We start from the raw sequence: 22500 nt of genomic DNA on the forward strand, positions 1-22500 counted from the left end.
CACACACACACACACACACACACACACACACCTACACACACCTACATATACACACACACACACACACACACACACACACACACTGTGTCGCCCCCTGCAGGTAGCTCCTGGGACCTGTATGATTCTAGTTTTTCTTTCTGGTCGTACACCTTGCTGTGATTATAGCATCTCCTAGTGGTCATAAAGAATGATGGGCGGCAACAACGGGATAGATAGTAAGTAAGTAAAATGTATTTATAAAGTTTTTTCAAACTTTAAACATTAAACATTAAATATTAAATGACAGATAGACTGTCCAGTGTTCTTTATAGATCAGTGGGAACGAGCCGGAGGATTGAGGACCGAGGAGGGACGTTGAGAAGAGCCCACAGAACCAAACTTGGTACATGGACTTGGGACCCCATACTGAGGACACACAATATACATTTGTTGACACTCGAACACTAGGGGTCACTAGAGTTACAGGAAGTTAGCTCATACAGGGACTCAGGACTCCATTGTAAGGGCACACATTCAGGGTGCCTCTCAACATCTCTCCTCGATCCTCAATGCTCGTCCCATCGGCCCATCATTCTGTATGTAGATCAGTGAGGATCGAGGCCCGAGGAGAGAGGGAGGACGTATAAAAACCGAATGAGAGGCACCCGTAGTTTGGTGCCCTTTGACCTAGGTCTCGCTGCAACTAGCAAAAATGTGTTTTCGCGTTTCAGATGTATGTTAATGCACTTTGACCTGTACGCCCGGTTTTGAAAAATGATGTACTGTTCATGGATCACGTCTAGTTCAACGCATCATATTTCACCATTTGTTCCCGTTGGTGAACTGCACTTGAGCAAGCACACTTTTGCAGTTCCTCAGAAATGTTTTCTAGTTGTTCTAGTTGTCACAGAACACAACAATGACCACTCTCAGTGAATTTCTGAAAATAAATAGAGGTTGAATGAATGAATGAACATAGGGAGATCATGTGATGTTTAGAAGAGGAAAGTCTTTCACTTCCTTGATCGACGAAAGCAACAAACATCCAGTCAATCAAACCCCTCTTTTCAACGCTCACTATTGCTGCCTAAATGGCCGTGACTATTGCACTGCATCATTGTGAGAGTCCTCTGCTATCTGTGGTGCCGGTCATTTGAGGTGCTCTCTCGCTGTCCTGTGGTCCCAGTGTCCCGTGCTGTCCTGCAGACTGTGGCTGCCCCTGAACCTCCGTCAACGCTCACCACTGCTGCTGGACGGGCCGTAACTATATTTGACTGAAGACTGTGGCTGCCCCTGAACCAGAGGTGGAAAAGTCCAGATTCAGAAAGTAAAAGTCCTTCCACACATCTGTGCCAACCATTCATTTAAACCAGCTGATTCTGATTCTAGCACAACTCTTCAGCTAGGCAGAGCAGATAATTAGTGAGATCACCTGTGTTAAGTGCACAGGTAGAACCAATACATGGTTGGATTTTTACTCTCTGAAGCTGGACTTTTCCACCTCTGCCCTGAACCTCCCTCAACGCTGCACCCCTGCTGCTGGAAGGGCCGTATCTGTTGTATCTATGTTTTATTGTCTCTCAGTGTGTGAGTGTCCTCTGCAGCCTGTGGTGCTGCTGGTCATTCTTGGTGCTCTTGTCCAGTCTTGCTGTCCTGTGGTCCTGGAGCCCTACGCTGTTGTGAAGACTGCCTTGGCTGCGCCGGATGTCTGTTGGGTTTGTGCTGCTGGGACCTGGGCCCTTGATTATTGAAACGGTGGCCTCTAGGTGACTTCTAATCGAATTACATGCAAACATTTTATATAATTTATTTTATTCCACTTTGCAAGTCAAGCTACATTAGGAATTAAAATAATCCAGTAGATTAAAGCAGTTCAGCAACATATCATGAATTCAGATTCAGGGGTTTAATGTACAGTGTAACTTTAGCTGCTGATATGGAACAGTGCTTCACTAGCCGCTTGGCCTTAGTTTCATATACTGTAGCCCCCCAACGCAAAGTCCATGCACCACCAACCTATGTACATGACCTAGGCTACCTAACACAATAAATTGGCCTTTGCATCCTAGATCCCCAATGGCAGAAATTAACGACTGATATGAGTCCTCTTCTCTCTCTCATCTCCGATTGTGCCATAACTGTAGATGTGGGACACGGAGTGATCTGCACAGGGCAGTTTTGCCAACTGTGCCTGGAGTTTGAAATGGGACCAGTACTCCATGCTTTGCACAAACACACTCACACACTGATATACAGACACATATTATGCACATGCCTTCACCCTCCCGAATACACACAAACACACACACACACACACACACACACACAAACACCTGTACTCACACTCACCTGTGCACACATACAGTACACCACACATCAGGGACGGACTGAGACTCGCTTCACTCCCCCCGGCCTGTAAGCGGGTCTGTGACCAGCGCCCCCCATGGCTGCAGGACCAGATGGCTGCTACCTGCGCCGGGCAACCTCCTCTCCCCCCACCCTCCCCAGTTGCTATGTTGTGATGTTGTAATGTGTGATGATTATGTGCTTATGCTGAGGTGTTTTTTTCCTGCCCCCACACTGTTCTCTTCACAGGAGCATAGTCTGAGGGTTGCCTTTTTTCTCTCCTCCCTCTCCTCATGTTATGCTGTATTTTTTCTATGCCTAGTGCCTACCAATCCTGTTCTGTCCCCCCCCCCCCCATGTCATTCTGTAAATCTTGGACAGGCTGGTGTTAATTTCGTTGTACTTGTTACAATGATCAATAAAGAGCTTACTTACTTACTTTCTTCCAAGTAGGCCCACTACTCCATGCAGTACACATGCACACATTCACCCTTGCTGTCACACACACACACACACACACACACACACACACACACACACACACACACACACACACACACACGCGCACACACACACACACACACACACACACACACACACACACACACACACACACACACACACACACACACACACACACACACATATATCCCATTACCCCCACCACACACACTCACAAGTGAAAACTAACAAACAGAGAAGCATGCATACACAAAAGCACAGTACACATGCACACACTCATTTACATACATAAAAGTTGCTGTAGGGGATGGAGCAGTAGATAATTACAAGGATAATTACGAGGAAACAAATGACAAGTGTGATTAAACATATTTCTATGTGCATTACTTGGCTGGGTAAACCCTGCCTGACGCCAATTTGGATTTCTCCCGGCAGCTCAGGCTGGAAACCTGCACATCTATCTCTCCTGCCTCCAGTCCACATCTTCGGGGTCCAATCACAAGCTAGCTGATGCAAAAGATGCACCCGGAGTGTCTGTCTTTTTGGTAGAAGAACTATCCAAATGCATACAGAATCATTTGAACTATGCCCATCAATCACGCTATCTTGTGCAGTAGAAAATAAAGCACAGACTCCCTAGACTAATGTTCAGTCTTAAAATATTGAACTCAGTATAGTGATAGCCAGACTAGTGAATCACTGCAGCACCTCCAGAATGTGTTGGTAGCCTATAGTAGCCTGCATTCCTTGAGGTCTGTGGAGAGGCCGCCACTATACATTCTAAGGTAAATAGCACCCCTTAGTGGTGAGAAAATAACAGGTGTGAGAGAGGAATAGCGATTTAGAAGCGAAAGTAAACAACAGAACGACTGGAATACCAGGAAGGAATACCTGGGAGAAAGACGAAGGCAACACCCTGCTCAACGAGTAAAGCTTTTAATATAGTCTAGGTTGTGAAACATTATCAGTTTAACTGCGAAGTGAGGCTGCTAACAAACCTAAAACGTATAGGCTAACACATTTTCTTCTTTTCGGAACAGCCTATGGGTATCTTAGTAGGCTATTTCCAATGTCACAGAACAAGACGAACTTAAGGTGGGTGTTGAGCTTCTTCTATGGATAGGCCTACATCATCAGCAGTGTTGCACTAACGTGTTTAAAAAGAGTGCATTTGATAAATGAGCAAGGATTGAACATGTATAACTTTGGTGTTTCATGACCTTGGCGTCCTCTCTTAACACTAGAAGCGCCAAGCACCGGTCATTTGACCGCTGACGCGTATTACTAGAAGCGCCGTGTAGGTTTGACCTAGATATACCTAGAACGGCCGGGCTGCGGTCATTTGACCGCAGTGATTACAAAAAAAAAAAAATCTTTTCACTCGATTCAATTCCAGGACCCTACGTTCACGACTTTTCCTAAATATGCGTGTTTTGTCACCCAGGATTTTTACATGACCAAAAGCACACCGGTACAAGCTAGTTTAGAGCTATTTTGCGCTCACTTATGTGACAACACTATGTTGTCTCGCGTTCGGCCATGTTTGTCCAGGCTGCTATTCTCTTTTCTCACAGCAGATGTCGCAAGGGTTTCCTGTCAGTCGGGCATGAGAATAATATTTTACCATAAAACATATAGTTTATATATGTGCAATATGTATTATATATGTGATTTATTTTAATAACTATTTTTCATTTACATGGCATAGTCTATGGAGGCGATTTACAGTGGTAAAATGCGAGTTTGTTTTGAAAACGTTGTTCTGCGACGTTGTTCTATTAGGCAGGCCTACGTGTGTAAAAAATATTTTCAGCTGAAATTCGTCGAAGCCTATTTATGTACGTAGCTGGGCGCGTATGCCTACGTACATTCATAGTTGTATCTTATCTTCTATTTGTAGGCTATCTTTTAAAGCTCAGACTAATAAGCATTTTCTTACATAGCCTATTTGCTGGACAAAGAACTATATTTCCAAAGCGATGCGATGCATCCATGCAGTGGCGCAACGTTAAATCTCTCGACTACTATGCAGAAGACCCGGGTTCGCACCTTGGCACGAGCTGAAAAGGTAGCTTATATAGACTGAATTCGCAGACTGTTTTTCAATGTCGACGAACAATTATTTTTTGTAAATGGTTTTTCATAACAAACTATCTGAAATAAACGGATGAATCACAATACTAGCCAAATTGAGCCGCCATCTGACAAACTTTGACTAAGCCAGTTAGACTTTTTGCATCTAAAAATAATTATATCATAGAGACACGCGAAAAATAAACGAGCCTAGAAATTAGGCTAGGCTACATGAGATTTTCCCACTGGACACACCACATCAGTATTGTGCTCGTTGCTACGATATAGAACTCACAGTGAGTTGACATGGGGGAAAGAAGCAAGCAACGTAGCCTAATCTTGATCTCGCCTTACATACTTTCCTAATTCCTACGTAGGGCTAGTCAGACTTTTGTTAAATCTCCAGGGCCAGGTTGCACAAACACCAAAACCAAAGATTGATGATATGAACCAAATATTCTGGAACAGACGGATTTACAACATTGAACGCGATAGGTTATTAGGCTTACGAAAAAGTACTTTAGGAATCTTATAGTATTTTGGGACTAAATATTGTAGGAATCTTATAGGAATACTATAGTAAATTGGGACATACTACAGAAGTAGGCCTACTACAAGATTGCTATAGAAATACTATAGCGGCTAGAGGATATTATAGAGGTAGGCTATTACAGAACAAAAAAGAAGTCCGTGACGCGACTTCCACCGTCTCCTTTCCTGTTCACAACGCATGCAGTCTACATTGAAGTGAAACGTGCAGAACGTTGTCCAAAACAATACAATAACATTGTGTGTTGAGATCTAGTACAATATAGACATCTGCAGACATGAAGTGGCAACTAAAGCCATGATCAGTCATGAAAACGTTGGCGGCTGCAGCCTCATTTAGGTTTTGGCTGGGCCAGCTAGCCAGCCAACTACTTCATCAGCCAGCCGTTATTCTCAAAGCAAATGGCTTCGGGGTCTATACATAACACACTATCCATTGCAACATAGCCTATTTGAAACCGATCATTCCCCCTCCCCCATACTCTCGTCTAGGCTAGGCTACTACAGACATCACCGCGCATCGAGGACAATTAACTGCCTCCCCACCCCCACCGCCTCTCTCTGTGCATAGGCTAGGCTGTAGGCATGGCTATTTAGGCAACTCGTGGAAGAATGCGCAATCATGTTTCATCGCATATGCGCGTTTCAGAATGTTCGAATTCGCCAGCGTGCGTGTATACTGTGTGAATAGAAAAAACAGAACATAGCCTATATTTATTGATGCTTTGCTTAAAATAACTTCCGCCATTAACAAGTCGGGAATCGAACCAGCAATCCTTCGGATTTGAGGCCGAAGTTCTAACCAGTGAGCTACAATTCTCCTCTACAGTACATGTAAAATGTGTATCTCAATGCTGGATCTCGAAGTCACGTAGCCTAGACGTTAGCTTAAATTGTAGAAACAATAAGCCCATAGCCTTTTTTCAGCAGACATCGCAAACATATCATACACATTCACAAAACGGAGAATATCTTTCTGCTCAGCATAGCTCTCTATCTCCCTCCCTCCGATGTAGCTAGACCCCATAAGATGCTTCTCCCTAAATGAATAAAAAATGTTTTAGAAAGTAGCCACGGTAGCCTGTAAAATGCGGCCTGAAATCCTGGCTACTGTGTAATTGAAACCAGACTGTTCATTGTCGGCAGACTGTTCATTTTCGGCGGCGCAAACAGATAGGCTACCTATTAAATGAATAGAAGTGAATTTGGGGAGTGAATTGACTTTTACCCATTCACTTTTAGAGCATTTTAGTTGAAAGTCAAGTTTGCTTAAGGTTTGTTCAAGAACTCTTCCAGAGTTTTTACCTCAAACAACACAAATCAACACAACTAAATGAACAGATAACTCGAACGTGCTGTATGTCATAATGAAACAACCACAGACTATCAACAAGACGGTCTGACACGAATGATAATAGTGCAAACTGAATTTATGACCAAACGATTTGATTCGTGCACGAAGCGCCATCTAGCGATCATTTTGTGTAAGTAGCAGCCTCCCAGTCTAAGGACTCAGCGGTCTTTTGACCGCCTCGCCGCGCTTTAAGTAGTTCACAACAGCACGGCGCTTCTAGTAGGTCGTCAAAGCGGTCAAATGACCGGGGCGCGGCGCTTCTAGGTATAAGTAGGTCAGAACGGCGCGGCGCTTCTAGTGTTAATCATGCGCGCGTTCCACAGTAGCCTGTTGTTTGCGTATGAGGAAACCATTTAGCGCACAGGTGCACAGGCCTAGCCTCCATTTTAGGCTGAATAGGCTCACAGGTAGGCTATGATTTAGTACTTTACTAATAATCGAATCGAGTCATTATTTGTTCTGTTGGGTATGTACATGTTAAATTAGATTAAATTAGATGATAAACTTTATTGTAATTGTGCGGAGTACAAGCTCAGAGACATCTAACAGCAGCGCACTACTTTCTGATCCCGGGATGTCCACCTCACCTCTGCATTAGTGTTACACTCTGCACTGGCTGTTGGTCTTCTAGTCCTTCTCATTATCCAGTTTAGTATGGAGAGCATCAGATTGTAGGCCTGTCATTTTGGTTTTATTGTAGAATATATGGAAATGATCAAAATGTACTTTCCATGTAATGTCATCGTAAAGCATGTAGTGAAAATCACACCAATGCATTTGAAGTGGGATATATTACCAATAGCCTATATTATGCATACAAAAAAATACATACTGTATGTCTCTTAGCTCTAAAGTGTTTAAAGAGTTGTACTGTACTGTATGTTAGAAAGAGAATGTGAGGACAGTAGCAGCATTGAGGCAAATGTTAGTACATATTCTGATTGTTTCCATTGAAGCTCGTCATGATCAGATTCATCTGGGTGCTCTGACAAGTGGCTGAAACATGGAAAAACAAGTCAACAGAAAGCAAAATTGAGAAATTGTTGTAATTTAGTAATCTAACAATTTGTGTTATTTGTATTGTAGCTTGTCATGATGAGATTCATTTGAATGATAGGCTTTTTTGGATTTGAGGAGTGGCTGAAACATGGAACAACAAGTCAACACAAAACTGGACAGCAGTCTAAAGGGGCAAAGGTAGGCTACTTAACACATGATATAAATTATGTTTCTTAAAGAAGTTTATTTTCTGTTTTTGCTAAACATCTTTCTAATAGTTTAAAGGTGTAACAGACACTTTTAGAAAGACAATGTAGAGACTTCTGTCATTTTGTGGTGTTTTAAGGGCAGCTGTACATAGTTCATGCATTTGGAAATAATAGCTTCTGTTTATTTGTGCAACAGGTACAGTATATGAACACGTCGCACATTTTTGTGATAGAGGATAAATGAAACAGTTTGGCAAAATATTAACAATATCTCTACAATATAGCAAATAATTGTTGTTTTTACACCACAGCTCACTCCATCATGAGAGGCCTCCATCGCCTGTGCCCACTTGTGTGTCCATGAAGAGTGACCAGTCAGAGCATCGACCTATAAACTTCCAACATGATGAGGGCAGAGATGGATCAAGGTAAGTTCATTAGACACCCATACAATGAGCACTTTGTGGTAGAGTGGTTGATAATGTTCGCAGCTTAGAGTACAGTATAATGAAAACAAACAGTTATCGATATCTGTGCCATTTTTGTGGTTAAATTCTTATAGTTTCTTCTACAGAAACAAAACTGCATTTTGAATTGAGTGTTTATAGAGTTCTGCTGTGCTAATGAGCTGAATATCCTACAAGCACTTCAATACTGGAGGGCTAAACATCTACAAATGAAATACTGGTAGTCTACTTGCAAAATCAAGACCAATCATTGATGATTAGTTCAGTGGGTCTCAAAGTGGGGTCCGGGTCCCCTTGGGTTCTGTGACCCATAGCCAAGGGGTCCGCTAAATAATTTGCTTGAAATGATAAAGTAAACATGTTAAAAAGATGATGCCCTTTTCACCCATAAAACAAGCAAATTGTGTCTATTTGGTCTTACCCACATTAACTTCACTCAGGTCATGAATAACCATTCCTACTACTGCTTAGCTTACTGTAGCTTATGTGTTAGCCAGCTAGCTGATGAATGTGTAGAAATGTTTGAGTCAGTTGAGCCATGTTGTCAAGTGATGCAAAATCCAAAACTAACAAAAGACCAAATAACACATCTGCCAAAAAACATGGGATAGTGGACCCGGCCACAACTTAATGTAGGGGGTCCTCAGAAAATGTTGTCCCCCAAAAGGAGTACTTGGAACCAAAACATTGAGAATCCCTGATTAGTTGATTTTGGATTATTGTTTTTTTTTTTTTTTTTTTTTAGATTATTTTGATTATTGGATGAAAACATTGCCATTTGGTGATGAATCAGATAAAGATATTGCTTGTTACATTAGCCATTAGCATGATGCTATCTGTGCTATCTCTGTGCATGCATTTAGATGTAGGCATTTGTACTATAAAGAGTATCCCAGCTCTTTAGGACACAACATATTTTTGTCACAGACTTTATTTTTATACCACAGCTCCTTCCATCATGAGAGACCTCCATCACCTGTGCCCACTTGTGTGTCCATGAAGAGTGACCAATCAATAGGTCACTACATAAACTTCCAACATGATGATGTCACGGATGGATCAAGGCAAGTCCATAAAAGAGACCAGGAATCAGATGCATGCTTTATTTCCCCTGGGAAAGACTCAGTTATTGAATGAGATCTCCATTATGTATGACTCTTTGTGCTTCTGTTTAGATCAGTGGTCAGGAACATTTTAGGCCATAAATACCAAGTATGTGTTCCCCCTTTTCCCTTAAGAGCCATACAATAGTATTTGATGAGTTTACTATACTCCACTTTCACTGACAATATGGCTGACTGCAAAAGTTGTGCAGCAAGAAGGCCAAAAAAGGTTTGGGAGAGATTTGGGCTGGTCGTCCTATCTGATGACATGGTCACAGACTATTATCTGCTTTGACTGTGAGGCGTCGTACAAGTATGATAGACAAAAGACAGGTACATCGAACTTGATTGGGCATTCATGCCGTGGGTCGGTTCCATAGTCTAACAAGCCTGACACACAAACGCCCTCAAATCCTTAGTATCAGCATTTCTGAAATATAAGGTGCTACTGACAGCAGAATCTAAACTAGTGGACTTCTGGTGCTCTGTTTGGTGGATTCCATTATCTGTTGACATAGTGCAGCCAAACAGATAAACTTAATCAAACAGGATAGTCTTCAATATGTAGGATGCAGATGGTATGCATCTTATAATGCTAACTCCAACTTCCTTTCAGTAGACAGATTTCTGGTCCAGTTCATCAAAATCTTTAGTTTAGGCATTGGACAGATGTCAGTGTTTTAAACATGCTTGCATGCACAACTAATGGAAGTCTAATTGTGGTTTGCTTTGCCCTAAATACTCAGTGGTCAAATGGAAGAATGCAAATCAGATGATGTCAGTGACCAGTTTACCCAGGGGGACCTCAAGCACATATTCCAGGTTTGGATGCAGCCATATCATGCTGCACTGATATACACGTTTTGGCAAAATGACATTCACAAAGACATTTGACATTCACAATGCAAAACAATAATAATATGGTCTTATTGAAAACCTTGGTATTGTAATGCAAAGTATAACCAGATATTTATACACTAGGTGCTTGAGGAGAAGATCATCACCTTTGTGAAGAATGAGCTGAAGAGATTCAAGAAGATTGTGAGTCCAGATTACCAAGAACACTTTGAGGATAAAAAGCAGGATGAGAGTGATGCCAGAGAAGGGGCTCTCAAGATGGCACTGCACTTCCTGAGGAACATGAAACAGAAACATATCGCTGACAAGCTGAAAGAAAGTAAGAATTTTTAATTTACTTGCATTACGCTGTGTCTTGTATTACATTTATGAATGAATGAAAACCTTTATTGCCCCGAGGGGAATTTGTCTTGCACTCAATGGAGCCACATTGAACATTTAAGCACAGACAACAATAAATAACAGTAAATTAATATTTTTTAAAAAGACAAACATCTAGTAAGATTGAAGACATAGAGAATACAGAACATTAACATCAACAACAACAACAAGATCAACACAGCAATGATAGTGATATGCATTCCCATGCATCAGTCCACTAGCTAAGATGCATAAATACAATTAGATAAATAATAAATGGTGCACATTTAAAATGTCTATGTGCCTGAGTTTGAACTGTTCAGTAACTCCTCGGCACAAATAATGTAATAGCACGTATTATGGTGAAATAGATTAACAGTATGTTTCCGGCGTTGGTGGCTTGATGGACATGACTGTATTGTTTTTGTTCATTTTCTTGTGAATTAGACGAATATGATGTGGTTTGTCAAACGGAGCTGAAGAGAAATCTCAAGAAAAAGTACCAGAGTGTGTTTGAAGGAATACAAAAGCAAGGGAGCTCTGCTCTGCTAGAAAAGATCTACACTGAGGTCTACATCACAGAGGGAGGAAGTGGAAAAGTAAATGAGGAGCATGAAGTCAGGCAGATTGAGTCCATGTCCAAGAGACCAGCTGGACAGGAGACACCAATCAAATGCACAGACATCTTAAAGCCCTTACCTGGCCGAGACAAACCAATTAGAAGTGTCATCACAAAGGGAGTAGCTGGCATTGGCAAAACTGTCTCAGTGCAGAAGTACATCCTGGACTGGGCTGAGGGGAAAGAAAACCAGGATATCCACTTCATATTTCCACTGCCTTTTAGAGAGCTCAACAACATGAAAGACAAACAGCTCTCTTTGATGGATCTTCTTCACCACTTTTTCTCAGAAATTAAGCAGTTAACTTTTCCCAGCCAGGGGAAATACAAAGTGTTGTTCATCTTTGATGGTCTGGATGAGTGCCGACTCCAACTAGACTTTCAGAAAAATGAAATTTTGACAGAAGTGACAAAAGTCACTTCATTGGATGTTCTGCTGACAAATCTCATCAAGGATAATCTGCTTCGCTCTGCTCTCCTTTGGATCACCTCTCGACCAGCAGCAACCAATCAAATCCCTCCTGAGTGTGTCGACCGAGTCACAGAAGTACAAGGGTTCAGCGACGCTCAGAAGGAGGTGTACTTCAGGAAGAGGATCAGTGATCAGAATCTTGCCAGCAAAGTTATCACTCACATAGAATCATCAAGAAGCCTCCACATTATGTGCCACATACCAGTGTTTTGCTGGATTGCTGCTACTGTTCTTGAATTTCTTCTTAAGACTGAAGGAGATAAGCAAGTTCCAAAGACTTTGACAGAGGTGTACACATATTTCCTTGTTTTTCAAACCAAGCAGAGGAGTCTGAAGTTTGAAGGAGTTTATGATACAGATCCACAGTGGAACCAGGCTAGTCTCCTTGCTCTAGGAAAGTTGGCCTACGAGCAGCTGAACAAGGGCAACCTGATCTTTTATGAAGACGACCTGAGAGAGAGTGGTATTAATGTCAGAGAGGCAGCAGTACATTGTGGCATCTGCACCCAGATCTTTCAGGAAGAGTCAGGCCTTCATCAGGAAAAGTTGTACTGCTTTGTGCATCTGAGCATCCAGGAGTACCTTGCAGCTTTGTATGTGATCCTGATGTTAGTAACTGAGGGGAAAGATCTCATGTCCCCACAGCAACCCCCCAGAACAATGTTTCAACGTTTGATATGGCAAACAACTGGCAAATCCTTGACCACCTTACAGAAGAGTGCTGTGGACAAAGCATTGGAACATGGAGATGGGCGCTTTGATCTGTTCCTCCGTTTCCTTCTTGGCCTCTCTCTGGAATCCAACCAGAGACTCTTGAGAGGTCTGATAAAGAAAGTACAACATGAAAGTAAAGAGGAAATAGCCAGTTACATAAAGACAAAGATCAGGGAGATGCCATCATCAGAAAGAGTTCTCAACCTCTTCCACTGTCTGAATGAAGTCAATGATCACTCCTTAGTGGAGGAGGTCCAGAGCTTCCTGAGTGCAGGGACACTTTCTGCAGCCAAACTCTCACCCACACAGTGGTCAGCTCTTGTGTTTGTGCTTCTGACATCAGAAGAAAAGCTGGATGTGTTTGATTTGAAGAAGTACAGCAGGTCTGACGAATGTCTCCTAAGGCTGCAGCCAGTAGTGGAGGAATCCCAAAAGGCTCTGTAAGTAGGATAGCAATAGTAAAGGGCAGGGGGGACACAACAACAACAACAACAACAACAACAACAACAACAACATTAAAACATTTATGGTATCTAAGTTCTTTATAGAGTCAGTTAACTGGTGGAATGTTTCCCCTTAAGGCTCAGCAGTTGTGGGCTCACTGAGAGGAGCTGTGCAGGTCTGGCATCTGTCCTCACCAAAGCGTCTTCAAAGCTGAAACATTTGGACCTCAGTGCCAACTGTATTGGAGGTATTGGGGTCCAAGAATTGTGTAGTGGACTAGGTAACCCAAACTGTGCACTGGAGACACTCAGGTAAGACATTTCCGTATTCCTCAATAAGACATTTCAGTATTCCTTTGATAAGACACATCATACTGCAGTGATGTTGTCAAGTGTGGGGGGTGGGTTCTTCACATAGCAGTGATGTTGTCTAGTGTGTGTGTGTGTGTGTGTGTGTGTGTGTGTGTGGGGGGGGGGGTGTTCTTATCATAACAACTTAGTGTTGTTAATTGTTATGTATGTAATCCTTTCCTTTCAGGCTCTCTGACTGCAGTATCACAGAGAAGGGCTACGCTAGTCTGGCTTCAGCCCTGAGGTTAAATCCCAAACACCTGAGAGAGCTTGATCTCAGTGGAAATGATCCAGGGAAAACTGGAGTCAAACTGCTTATAGACTTGAAGGAGGATCCACAGTGTACACTGGGAAATGTCCAGTAAGTATATTTATGGAAGAGCAGTGGACAGTCCAGTTGTGTATCAAAGATGGTCAAATGCTTCATATGGATATACACTATATTGCCAAAATTATTGGGTCACTTGCCTTGACCCCCCCTTATGGCTTCAGTGACCTCCCATTGGGTTTAATATGACGTTTGTCCACCCTTTGCAGCTATAACAGGTTCAAGGCTTTCCATAAGGTTTAGGAGCGTGTTAATGGGAATTTTTGGTCTTTCTACCAGAATTGCAATTGTAAGGTCACACACTGATGTTGGATGAGGAGACTGGCTCTCAGGATCCGCTCGAATTCATCCCAAAGGTGTTCTACCAGGTTGAGGTCAGCACTCTGTGCAGGCCAGTCAAACTCATCTACACCAAACTCTGCAATCAATGTCTTTATGGACCTTGCTTTGTGCACTGGTGCACAGTCATGTTGGAACAGGAAGTGGCCATCCAAACAGTTCCCACAAAGTTGGGAGCATGGAATTATCCAAAATCTCTTGGTTAATGCTGTAGCATTCAGAGTTCCTTTCACTGGAACTAAGGGGCCGAGCCCAGCTCGGGATGATCCAACATGACCAGTGCACAAAGCAAGGTCCATAAAGAAAGAGGATGACAGAGTTTTGTGTGGTTGAACTTGACTGGCCTACACAGAGTCTTGACCTCAACCCAACAGAACACCTTCAGGATGAATTAGAGCAGAATCTGAGAGACAGTCTCCTCTTCCAACATCAGTGTGTGACCTCACAAATGCGCTTCTGGAAGAATAGTCAAAAATCCCCATGAACACACTCCTAAACATTGTGGAAAGCCTTCCCAGAAAAGTTGAAGCTGTTATTGCTGCAAAGAGTGGACTGACATCATATTAAATCATATGGATTAAGAATGGGATGTGACTGAAGTTCATATGGGAATCAAGGCAGGTGACCCAATACTTTTGCCAATATAGTGTATTTCATCAAGCTGGTGAAGTTTCAGACTGCTTGCAGTTGACTTTGTTGTGGCGGAGACACCTTCTGTAGAGATTCAGTTGGTCTGTAATGAATATGATATTTGAAGAGTCAAGATGAGCTTAGGTCCTGCAGAGAAAACTGACTGTGAGATTCAAAGCTGCAGCACCAGGCCAAACAGATGCAATAATAACACACATAAATGGGTAGCAATGCACCCTTTTCCCTGAAAACAGCACATGTAGCAGCTCATAATTTCATTATTACTCGATTGTCTGTCTCACCAAAGTATTTGTGTCTTTCTATGAACACATCAGTGTTGTTTATGTCAGGTGAGATGAAAGGTTTGTTGTCCTCCTTATTTGTCCAGGTTCCTGAAGAGTAGTGCTGCTGAGGAAGCCTGTGCTGCTGTGGCTTCAGCTGTGGGTTCAAACCCCTTACTCATGACTAAGCTGGATCTGAGTGGACGCATACCAGGAGTCTTGGGAGTGACTCAGCTGTGTGCTTTACTGCAGGATCCCCACTGCACACTGCAGACATTACGGTTAGTGGATGCTGTTGTATTCACTTCACATAAAACAGCTGGGGTTGAAGGTGGTGTTGCTGTGATTTTGTTACAAGTCAATCATCATTGTTTTCTTAATTACACCAACTTTAAACTGGAGAAATCGTAAAATAGACTATTCTCTGTCCTTTCTTTTCCCACATAGAAGTACACCTCTGTGAGATGTACACATTGTTGTGTGTTCAGTTCAGTGAGGCTGATTCATTGTAAGATGCTCTGATGTGTATAAGTAATGATAATGCAGCTAGCAGCAGCTGTAAAGGGGGGTGAGTGATGAATCTCACTGAATGGAAATACAATTTGTTTTCATGAGATGACATCACATTAAAAACTTCTGAATGTGCTACTTCACGTCTTCAGTTGACAGTAGTCTTTGCAATATGTTCAAAACACACACGCACGCATGCACACGCACGCACACTCTCACCCACACACACCACTCGCTTTTTCATTTAGTCACTTGCTTACACACACACACACACAAACACCACTGACCCAGTCACTCACACTCGAATATAGGGCTGAACGATATATTGCATTTGCGATAATATCGCGATATGATGAAGTGCAATTTTCTAACCGCAAAGGCTGCGATTACCCTCTGGTCACGTGACATGAGAGCGTTAAGTAGCAAATATTTGAAACAGTCTATCAGAGAGTGAACTCGGCAAGCTGCTCGATAGAACCATTGAATCAACATTTTTAAGAGAGCGACTGAAGCAAATTCTAGGTTGCACTGGTGCACCTGCGCTGCTCGGGTGAAAGCATGAATGTCTGTCGCAAGTTTTCATTGTAGACTATGCGTGCAAATTCACCAAACGATTCAAACCCCTCTCCTTAGCCCGCTTTCTCTCCCTCTCCCTCTCCCTCCCCCTCTCTCTCTTTCTCTCTCTCTCTGGGCAGCCGTGGTGTACTGGTTAGCGCATCGGGCTTGTAACCGGAGGGTTGCCGGTTCGATCCCCGACCAGTCCACAACAGCTGAAGTGCCCTTGAGCAAGGCACCTAACCCCTCACTGCTCCCCGAGCGCCGCTGGTTGGGCAGGCAGCTCACTGCTCTGGGTTGTGTGATTCACCTCACTGTGTGTTCACTGTGTGCTGTGTGTTCACTAATTCGGTTAAATTGGGTTAAATGCAGAGAACTGAATTTCCCTCACGGGATCAAAAAAGCATACAGTGCCTATAGAAAGTTATCATACCCTTTTGAAATAGTTACTTTTTTGTCTTACAGCCTGAAATCAAAACCCATTTTAAAAAAAATCTTTTCCAGTTTTGTTTACAAATGTAGCTGTACAACATCAAAATAATGAAAAAAAAGTCAACAGTTCTGAAAATTAATAAAAAATGAAAAACTAGAATAACAGGGTTGGAAAAGTCATCATACCCCTGACTTAATACTTTGTAAAGCTTCCTTTTGCTTTCATTACAGCCATCAATCTGTTTGGATATGTCTCTATTATAGCTTTGCACACCCAGATAGGGGAATATTTGCCCAATTTTCGTGCAGAAATGTTGAAATTTAGTCAAATTCTGTAGGGAATGGCGATGGACTGCTCTCTTCAAGTCAATCCACATATTTTCTATAGGATTTAAGTCAGGGCTCTGACTTTGCCACTCAAGGATATTCACCATCCTATCCTTAAGCCACTGCTTTGTTCTTTTGGCAGTATGTTTAGGATTTTTGTCGTGTTGGAAGGCGAATGACCTCCCCATCCTCAGCTGTTTAGGAGAGGGACGCAGGTTTTCCTCAAGAATTTTGGTGTACTTGGCAGCATCCATTTTCCCTTCTATCCTGACCAATTGCCCAGTCCCCGCTGAAGAGAAACATCCCCAAAACATAATGTTGCCCCCACCATGCTTCAAAGTAGGTATGGTGTGTTTTGGGTGCGTTTGGGTGTGTATACAGTGTTCGGTTAGTGCCTGGAGCTCAGTCCAAAAACTTCAATCTTAGTCTCCAAAAAGTTCGATCTTAGTCTCATCTGACCATATAAGCTTTTTCCACATGGTAGCAGAATATTCCAGATGTGTTTTTGCACTTAACTCCAAGCGCAATGTTTGGCGAAAACCAACACAGTACACCACCCAAAACACACCATACCTAGTGTGAAGCATGGTGGGGGCAACATTATGTTGTGGGGATGTTTCTTTTCAGCGGGAACTGGGCAATTGGTCAGGATAGAAGGGAAAATGGATGCTGCCAAGTACACCCACATTCTTAAGGAAAACCTGCGTCCCTCTCCTAGACAGCTGAGGATGGGGAGGTCATTCGCCTTCCAAAACGACAATAATCCTAAACATACTGCCAAAAGAACAAAGCAGTGGCTTAAGGATAGGATGGTGAATATCCTTGAGTGGCAAAGTCAGAGCCCTGACTTAAATACTATAGAAAATATGTGGATTGACTTGAAGAGAGCAGTCCATCGCCATTCCCTACAGAATTTGACTAAATTTTAACATTTCTGTACGGAAAATTGGGCAAATATTCCCCTATCTAGGTGTGCAGAGACATATCCAAACAGATTGATGGCTGTAATGAAAGCAAAAGGAAGCTTTACAAAGTATTAAGTCAGGGGTATGATGACTTTTCCAACCCTGTTATTCTAGTTTTAAATTTTTTATTAATTTTCAGAACTGTTTACTTTTTTTTCATTATTTTGATGTTGTACAGCTAAATTTGTTAATAAAACTGGAAAAGATTTTTTTAAAAATGGGTTTTGATTTCAGGCTGTAAGACAAAAAAAGTAACTATTTCAAAAGGGTGTGATGACTTTCTATAGGCACTGTATATTCTATTCTATTCTATTCTATTCGTGCGCGCTCAATGGACACCCGCCCCTCGACATGCACATTCAATCCAAATAAAACATTCACAATCGTGAAAGCAATGACACATAGAAGACGATTAGCGAAATTATATATAAAATCCGGTTAGCATCATTATTAGCATGCTGCAGACATATAAAACTCTTGCGTTCAAATTGACTGATCATCTCAATACAGATGTTTTCCAACTTCAAGACTCAAAAGGGCTTATCCCAAGGAGAAAAAAGTATTTATCTACCTTGAAACAGACGTGGGGAAACTGACCCGTCCAACCAGTAGAGTATGATAAGATAGCCAACTAAGCTACTTTGTTTACAATATTTTGAGGTTTCAACCAGACAGCTGAATTAAAGAGACGGAGTTGGAATAGTCAGTGCAGTGTGCTGTGCAGCCATGAATAGCAGGAATTTCTGTATGCAGAACATATCACGTTCATTAAAGTGAATTATCCAAAAATTATCTGAATAAGCCACAGATTTAGGCTATTAATATTTTCATATTTTTGCAATCTGCACTTTTGTCTGTGTGACTTGTTACTGACTTTCATTTTAATCTTTACACCAGGCTTCCTTGTACTAGTACTTTATGTTCTGATGTGTAGGCCTACAAGGTTGAAAGTTCAAAATATAGGCCTACTATTGTGATTGAAGTGGCTAGTTAAAAAAAAATGTCATCCATCAATTCATGCATCACCTGTCATCATAACTTTGACTTCCAGGAAATAAGAGTTTATTTTTAATCTAATATAGCCTATTGCCCATACTATATGATTTACTGCTTGTTTTTGTTGAAAATTCGCAAGACAAACACCTTAAAAAAGAATGGCATATCGCATCGCAATCGCAATATTGGCAAGAAAAATCGCAATTAGATTATTTTCCATAATCGTTCAGCCCTACTCGAATACACACACACACACAAACACACACACACACACACTCACACACACACATTGACAGTAACGTTGATTGTCCAAAAATAAATGAAGATTAAGCATTTCTTCTACTTCTCTACAGCCTGGATAACTGCAGTATTGGAGAGGAAGGCTTCAGAGCTCTTGCATCAGCACTGAGAGCAAACCCCTCACACATGAGAGAGCTGCAGCTGAGTGAGAATGAAGCAGGAGACTCAGGAGTGAAGCATCTTTCCTCTGTTCTGGAGGATCCCAACTGTAAACTGGAGGCACTACAGTGAGTATCACAAGACCAAGTACTGAGTTGCTATCACACACACACACACACACACACACACACACACACACACACACTAGGGCTGTCAAAATTGCTCAAAAATGACGTTCGAATATTCCCTCTAGAAAAACAGATTGATTCGATTATATTCGAATATCTGGTAGCGCATTTTGTCCATGACGCGCATTACGTCAATAACAGGATAAATTAATAAATTAATACAAAGAGACATAACTACTTGTAAAAGGTACTTCATTTAAGTATAAATATATTTGACAACGTAGGCTATTGCCTACTCAAAAACAAGTAAATCAAAGGTCAACACCGCAGACCTCACTCTCGCTTGCTCTCTCGCACTCACACACATACTTTCTCTCTCTCTCCTGCACCCTCGCGTTTGTTGCGCACCTAGCTCTCTGCGCACAACGGAAAATGAACAACAACAAACAAATGTTGAGTGCTGATAAAGATTTTTGTAGCCCACAAGCAATTTAAGATCGTGACTCTTGTCCCAAATAGGCTATAGCAGGCTTCATTCAATGATTGAAACAAATATTATTAAATTAGGCTAATTGAAGTTTTACAGTGGGCTAACCCGACTTCAGTTTCATGTGCTGTTACATCCCGTCGTTAATCAGCTCCTCAGCTTTCAATCCCAAAAGTTGTTGTTTCGATTCTAGGCTATTGGTGACTATTACACAGGGATACGGTAGACTACATTGCTTGACAGAACTCCCTGAAGCCTGCCCCATCCACGACACTGATCGGTCTCCTTACAAATGAACGAAATTAATTTCTGCGTGATGGCCTGCTGAAATGGACGCTTAAGAGCGCGGCATTGTACGCCAAAAGCATGAAATGCGTCAAATAACACGGCAAATGACTTAAGAAACCGGCGTGTCATTCTACGCCTTTTGGTGAGACCAGGCTGCCCCTTCTCTTGTTGCAGACAGAGCTTGTGGCGGCGGGCGTGCAAAATAAGTGTCAATAGCCTACGTGGCTGTTTAGCTGTTCCACACATTATGCTATGCTCATTTGGGTACACTTTTTCGAAATGTGACCTCATTACTAGTGGTAGAATGGTATGCCAACTGTATCTTACATGCATACTACTTGATTTCGCGCCTCCAAAAATCCAAAGTAGGCTACTTACGATATACAAAAAAGTAGCCTACTGTACTTTCAGGCATGGCTTTTAAGATTTTAGGGGGTTAAAATCACGTTCTCTGCTGCGGTCGAGTTGGGCTCTGCACCTTCTGCCTTCTTCCAATGAAGTCAACTTTCAATAATGACTGTGCTCATGCGGCTCCTGTCACCTGTCCCTGATCCTTCACGCAGCGCATCCTATGAGCGCATTCACTCACTAAGCAGACAGCGGCGCCTCTGCTACGGCCAGTGGCGTAACTATAGTAGGTGCAAGAAGTGGCAGGAGCGTAAGGAGCAAGGGGAACTAACACTAACATCTATTTTTCAACTTGCCAAAATGCTGCTGGTGGTAGATTATTTACGACAGTGTAACATCCACATTCGGGGAAGTGAAGTGTGTAGCCTACTACTCTGTTGTTTCTTACATTGCCTGTGACTGTGACAACAGCTGAGCGATCTTTTTCCAAACTCAAACTTATTAAGACTTACCGAAGGAGCAGCATGGGGCAGGAGAGGCTCAGTGGGTTAGCTATCCTGTCCATTGAAAATACGAGAGCCAGCACATTAAATATTGGGAACATTGATGATTTTGCACAACGAAAGGCTCACGGCCTAATTTACGCATAGGCTATTGGATATTGTATGCATATTAATGATTTTATTTGGTTTCTGCACGGTTGAATAAGTTAGGATAAATTAAGTTTCGTTTCTGCGCAGTGCGAGTTTATAAGCAAGCAATCTACGCTTGCAGTTTCAGCAGAAGGTTGAAGAAGTTTCAGCGCATTGAGTGTTCCCATAATTCCATGCGAGTTGATGTTAATGCAGTAATATTAGATTACACTGGCCTGCAGACTATTAATATATATACGTATTTTGAATGTAATGGTCCTATGTAGCCGTGTGTTTTTCATTATATATCTGTAACTACTAAACTACTTCGTTTCCAGAGGTCCTTTGCATAGAGAATTGAAGTCACCCTTAATGTGTATTGCATGTAGGCCTAATAGAGCTAATACATCCGTCTTAATCTGTATTTTGAATGGACACAAGAAGGTTCAACTTGGAACGTCGCAGCAGTGCCCACACCTGACTTTTTACCGGCTAGTGCAGGTGTGTTTTTACACATTCGAATATACATTTTCATAATCGAATGTCTGGTTTTTAAATCTATTCGAATACACATTCGAATTTAGAATATTCGTTGACAGCCCTAACACACACACACACACACACACACACACACACACACACACACACACCACTGAGTCAGTCAGTTACTGCCTCTCTCACTCAATTATGTGATCTCTCACATTGTAACAGTATGACACCATAGCACTATAGCACACACACACACACACACACACACACACACACACACACACACACACAACGCACACATGCGCGCGCACACACACACACACACACACACACACACACACACACACACACACACACACACACACACACACACACACACTCAAAGAGTATTGTAAATGTGACAGTAATGTTGATTGTCTAAAGGAAATGAAGATGAAGTATTTCTCCTACTTCTCTCTACAGCCTGAATAACTGCAGAATTGGAGAGGAAGGCTTCAGAGCGCTTACATCAGCACTAAGAACAAACCCCTCACACATGAGAGTGCTGCAGCTGAGTGGGAATAAAGCAGGAGACTCAGGAGTGAAGCATCTTTCTTCTCTTCTGGAGGATCCCAACTGTAAATTGGAGAAACTAGTGTGAGTATCACAAGATCAAATACTGAGTTGATATCAGTGAATTTGAAAGTGTGTTTTAATCTCCATTTCTCACTCAAACGTAATCACACCACTGAGTTAGTTAGTCACTCTCTCACTCACTTACTCTTGTTTTCCTCTTAAGGCTCAACAGTTGTTGGCTCAGTGAGAGGAGCTGTGCAGGTCTGGCATCTGCCCTCGCCAAATCATCTTCAAAGCTGAAAAACCTGCACCTCAGTGGCAACAGTATTGGAGATGATGGTGTCCAAGAATTGTGTAGTGGACTGGGTAACCCAAACTGTGCACTGGAGACACTCAGGTAAGACATTTCAGTATTCCTTCATAAGACAGATCATACAGCAGTGATGTTGTCTA

The 22500-nt window shown here is 42.1% G+C and overlaps 1 protein-coding gene across 1 annotated transcript in view; it reads left to right on the forward strand.

The window, feature by feature from the left end:
* The first annotated feature begins 10294 nt into the window (after positions 1–10294).
* LOC134059632 (NLR family CARD domain-containing protein 3-like) overlaps positions 10295–22500 on the forward strand; it is a 60855-nt gene continuing 48649 nt past the window's right edge. The window contains exons 1-6 of the mRNA XM_062516074.1: positions 10295–10363; positions 10523–10718; positions 11207–13004; positions 13146–13319; positions 19075–19248; positions 22271–22308. Of these exons, the coding sequence (XP_062372058.1) occupies positions 10295–10363; positions 10523–10718; positions 11207–13004; positions 13146–13319; positions 19075–19248; positions 22271–22308 (2449 nt within the window). The remainder of the gene's footprint in view (positions 10364–10522; positions 10719–11206; positions 13005–13145; positions 13320–19074; positions 19249–22270; positions 22309–22500) is intronic.

Source organism: Sardina pilchardus, chromosome 16, assembly GCF_963854185.1.
Source record: "Sardina pilchardus chromosome 16, fSarPil1.1, whole genome shotgun sequence".
NCBI lineage: Eukaryota > Metazoa > Chordata > Actinopteri > Clupeiformes > Clupeidae > Sardina > Sardina pilchardus.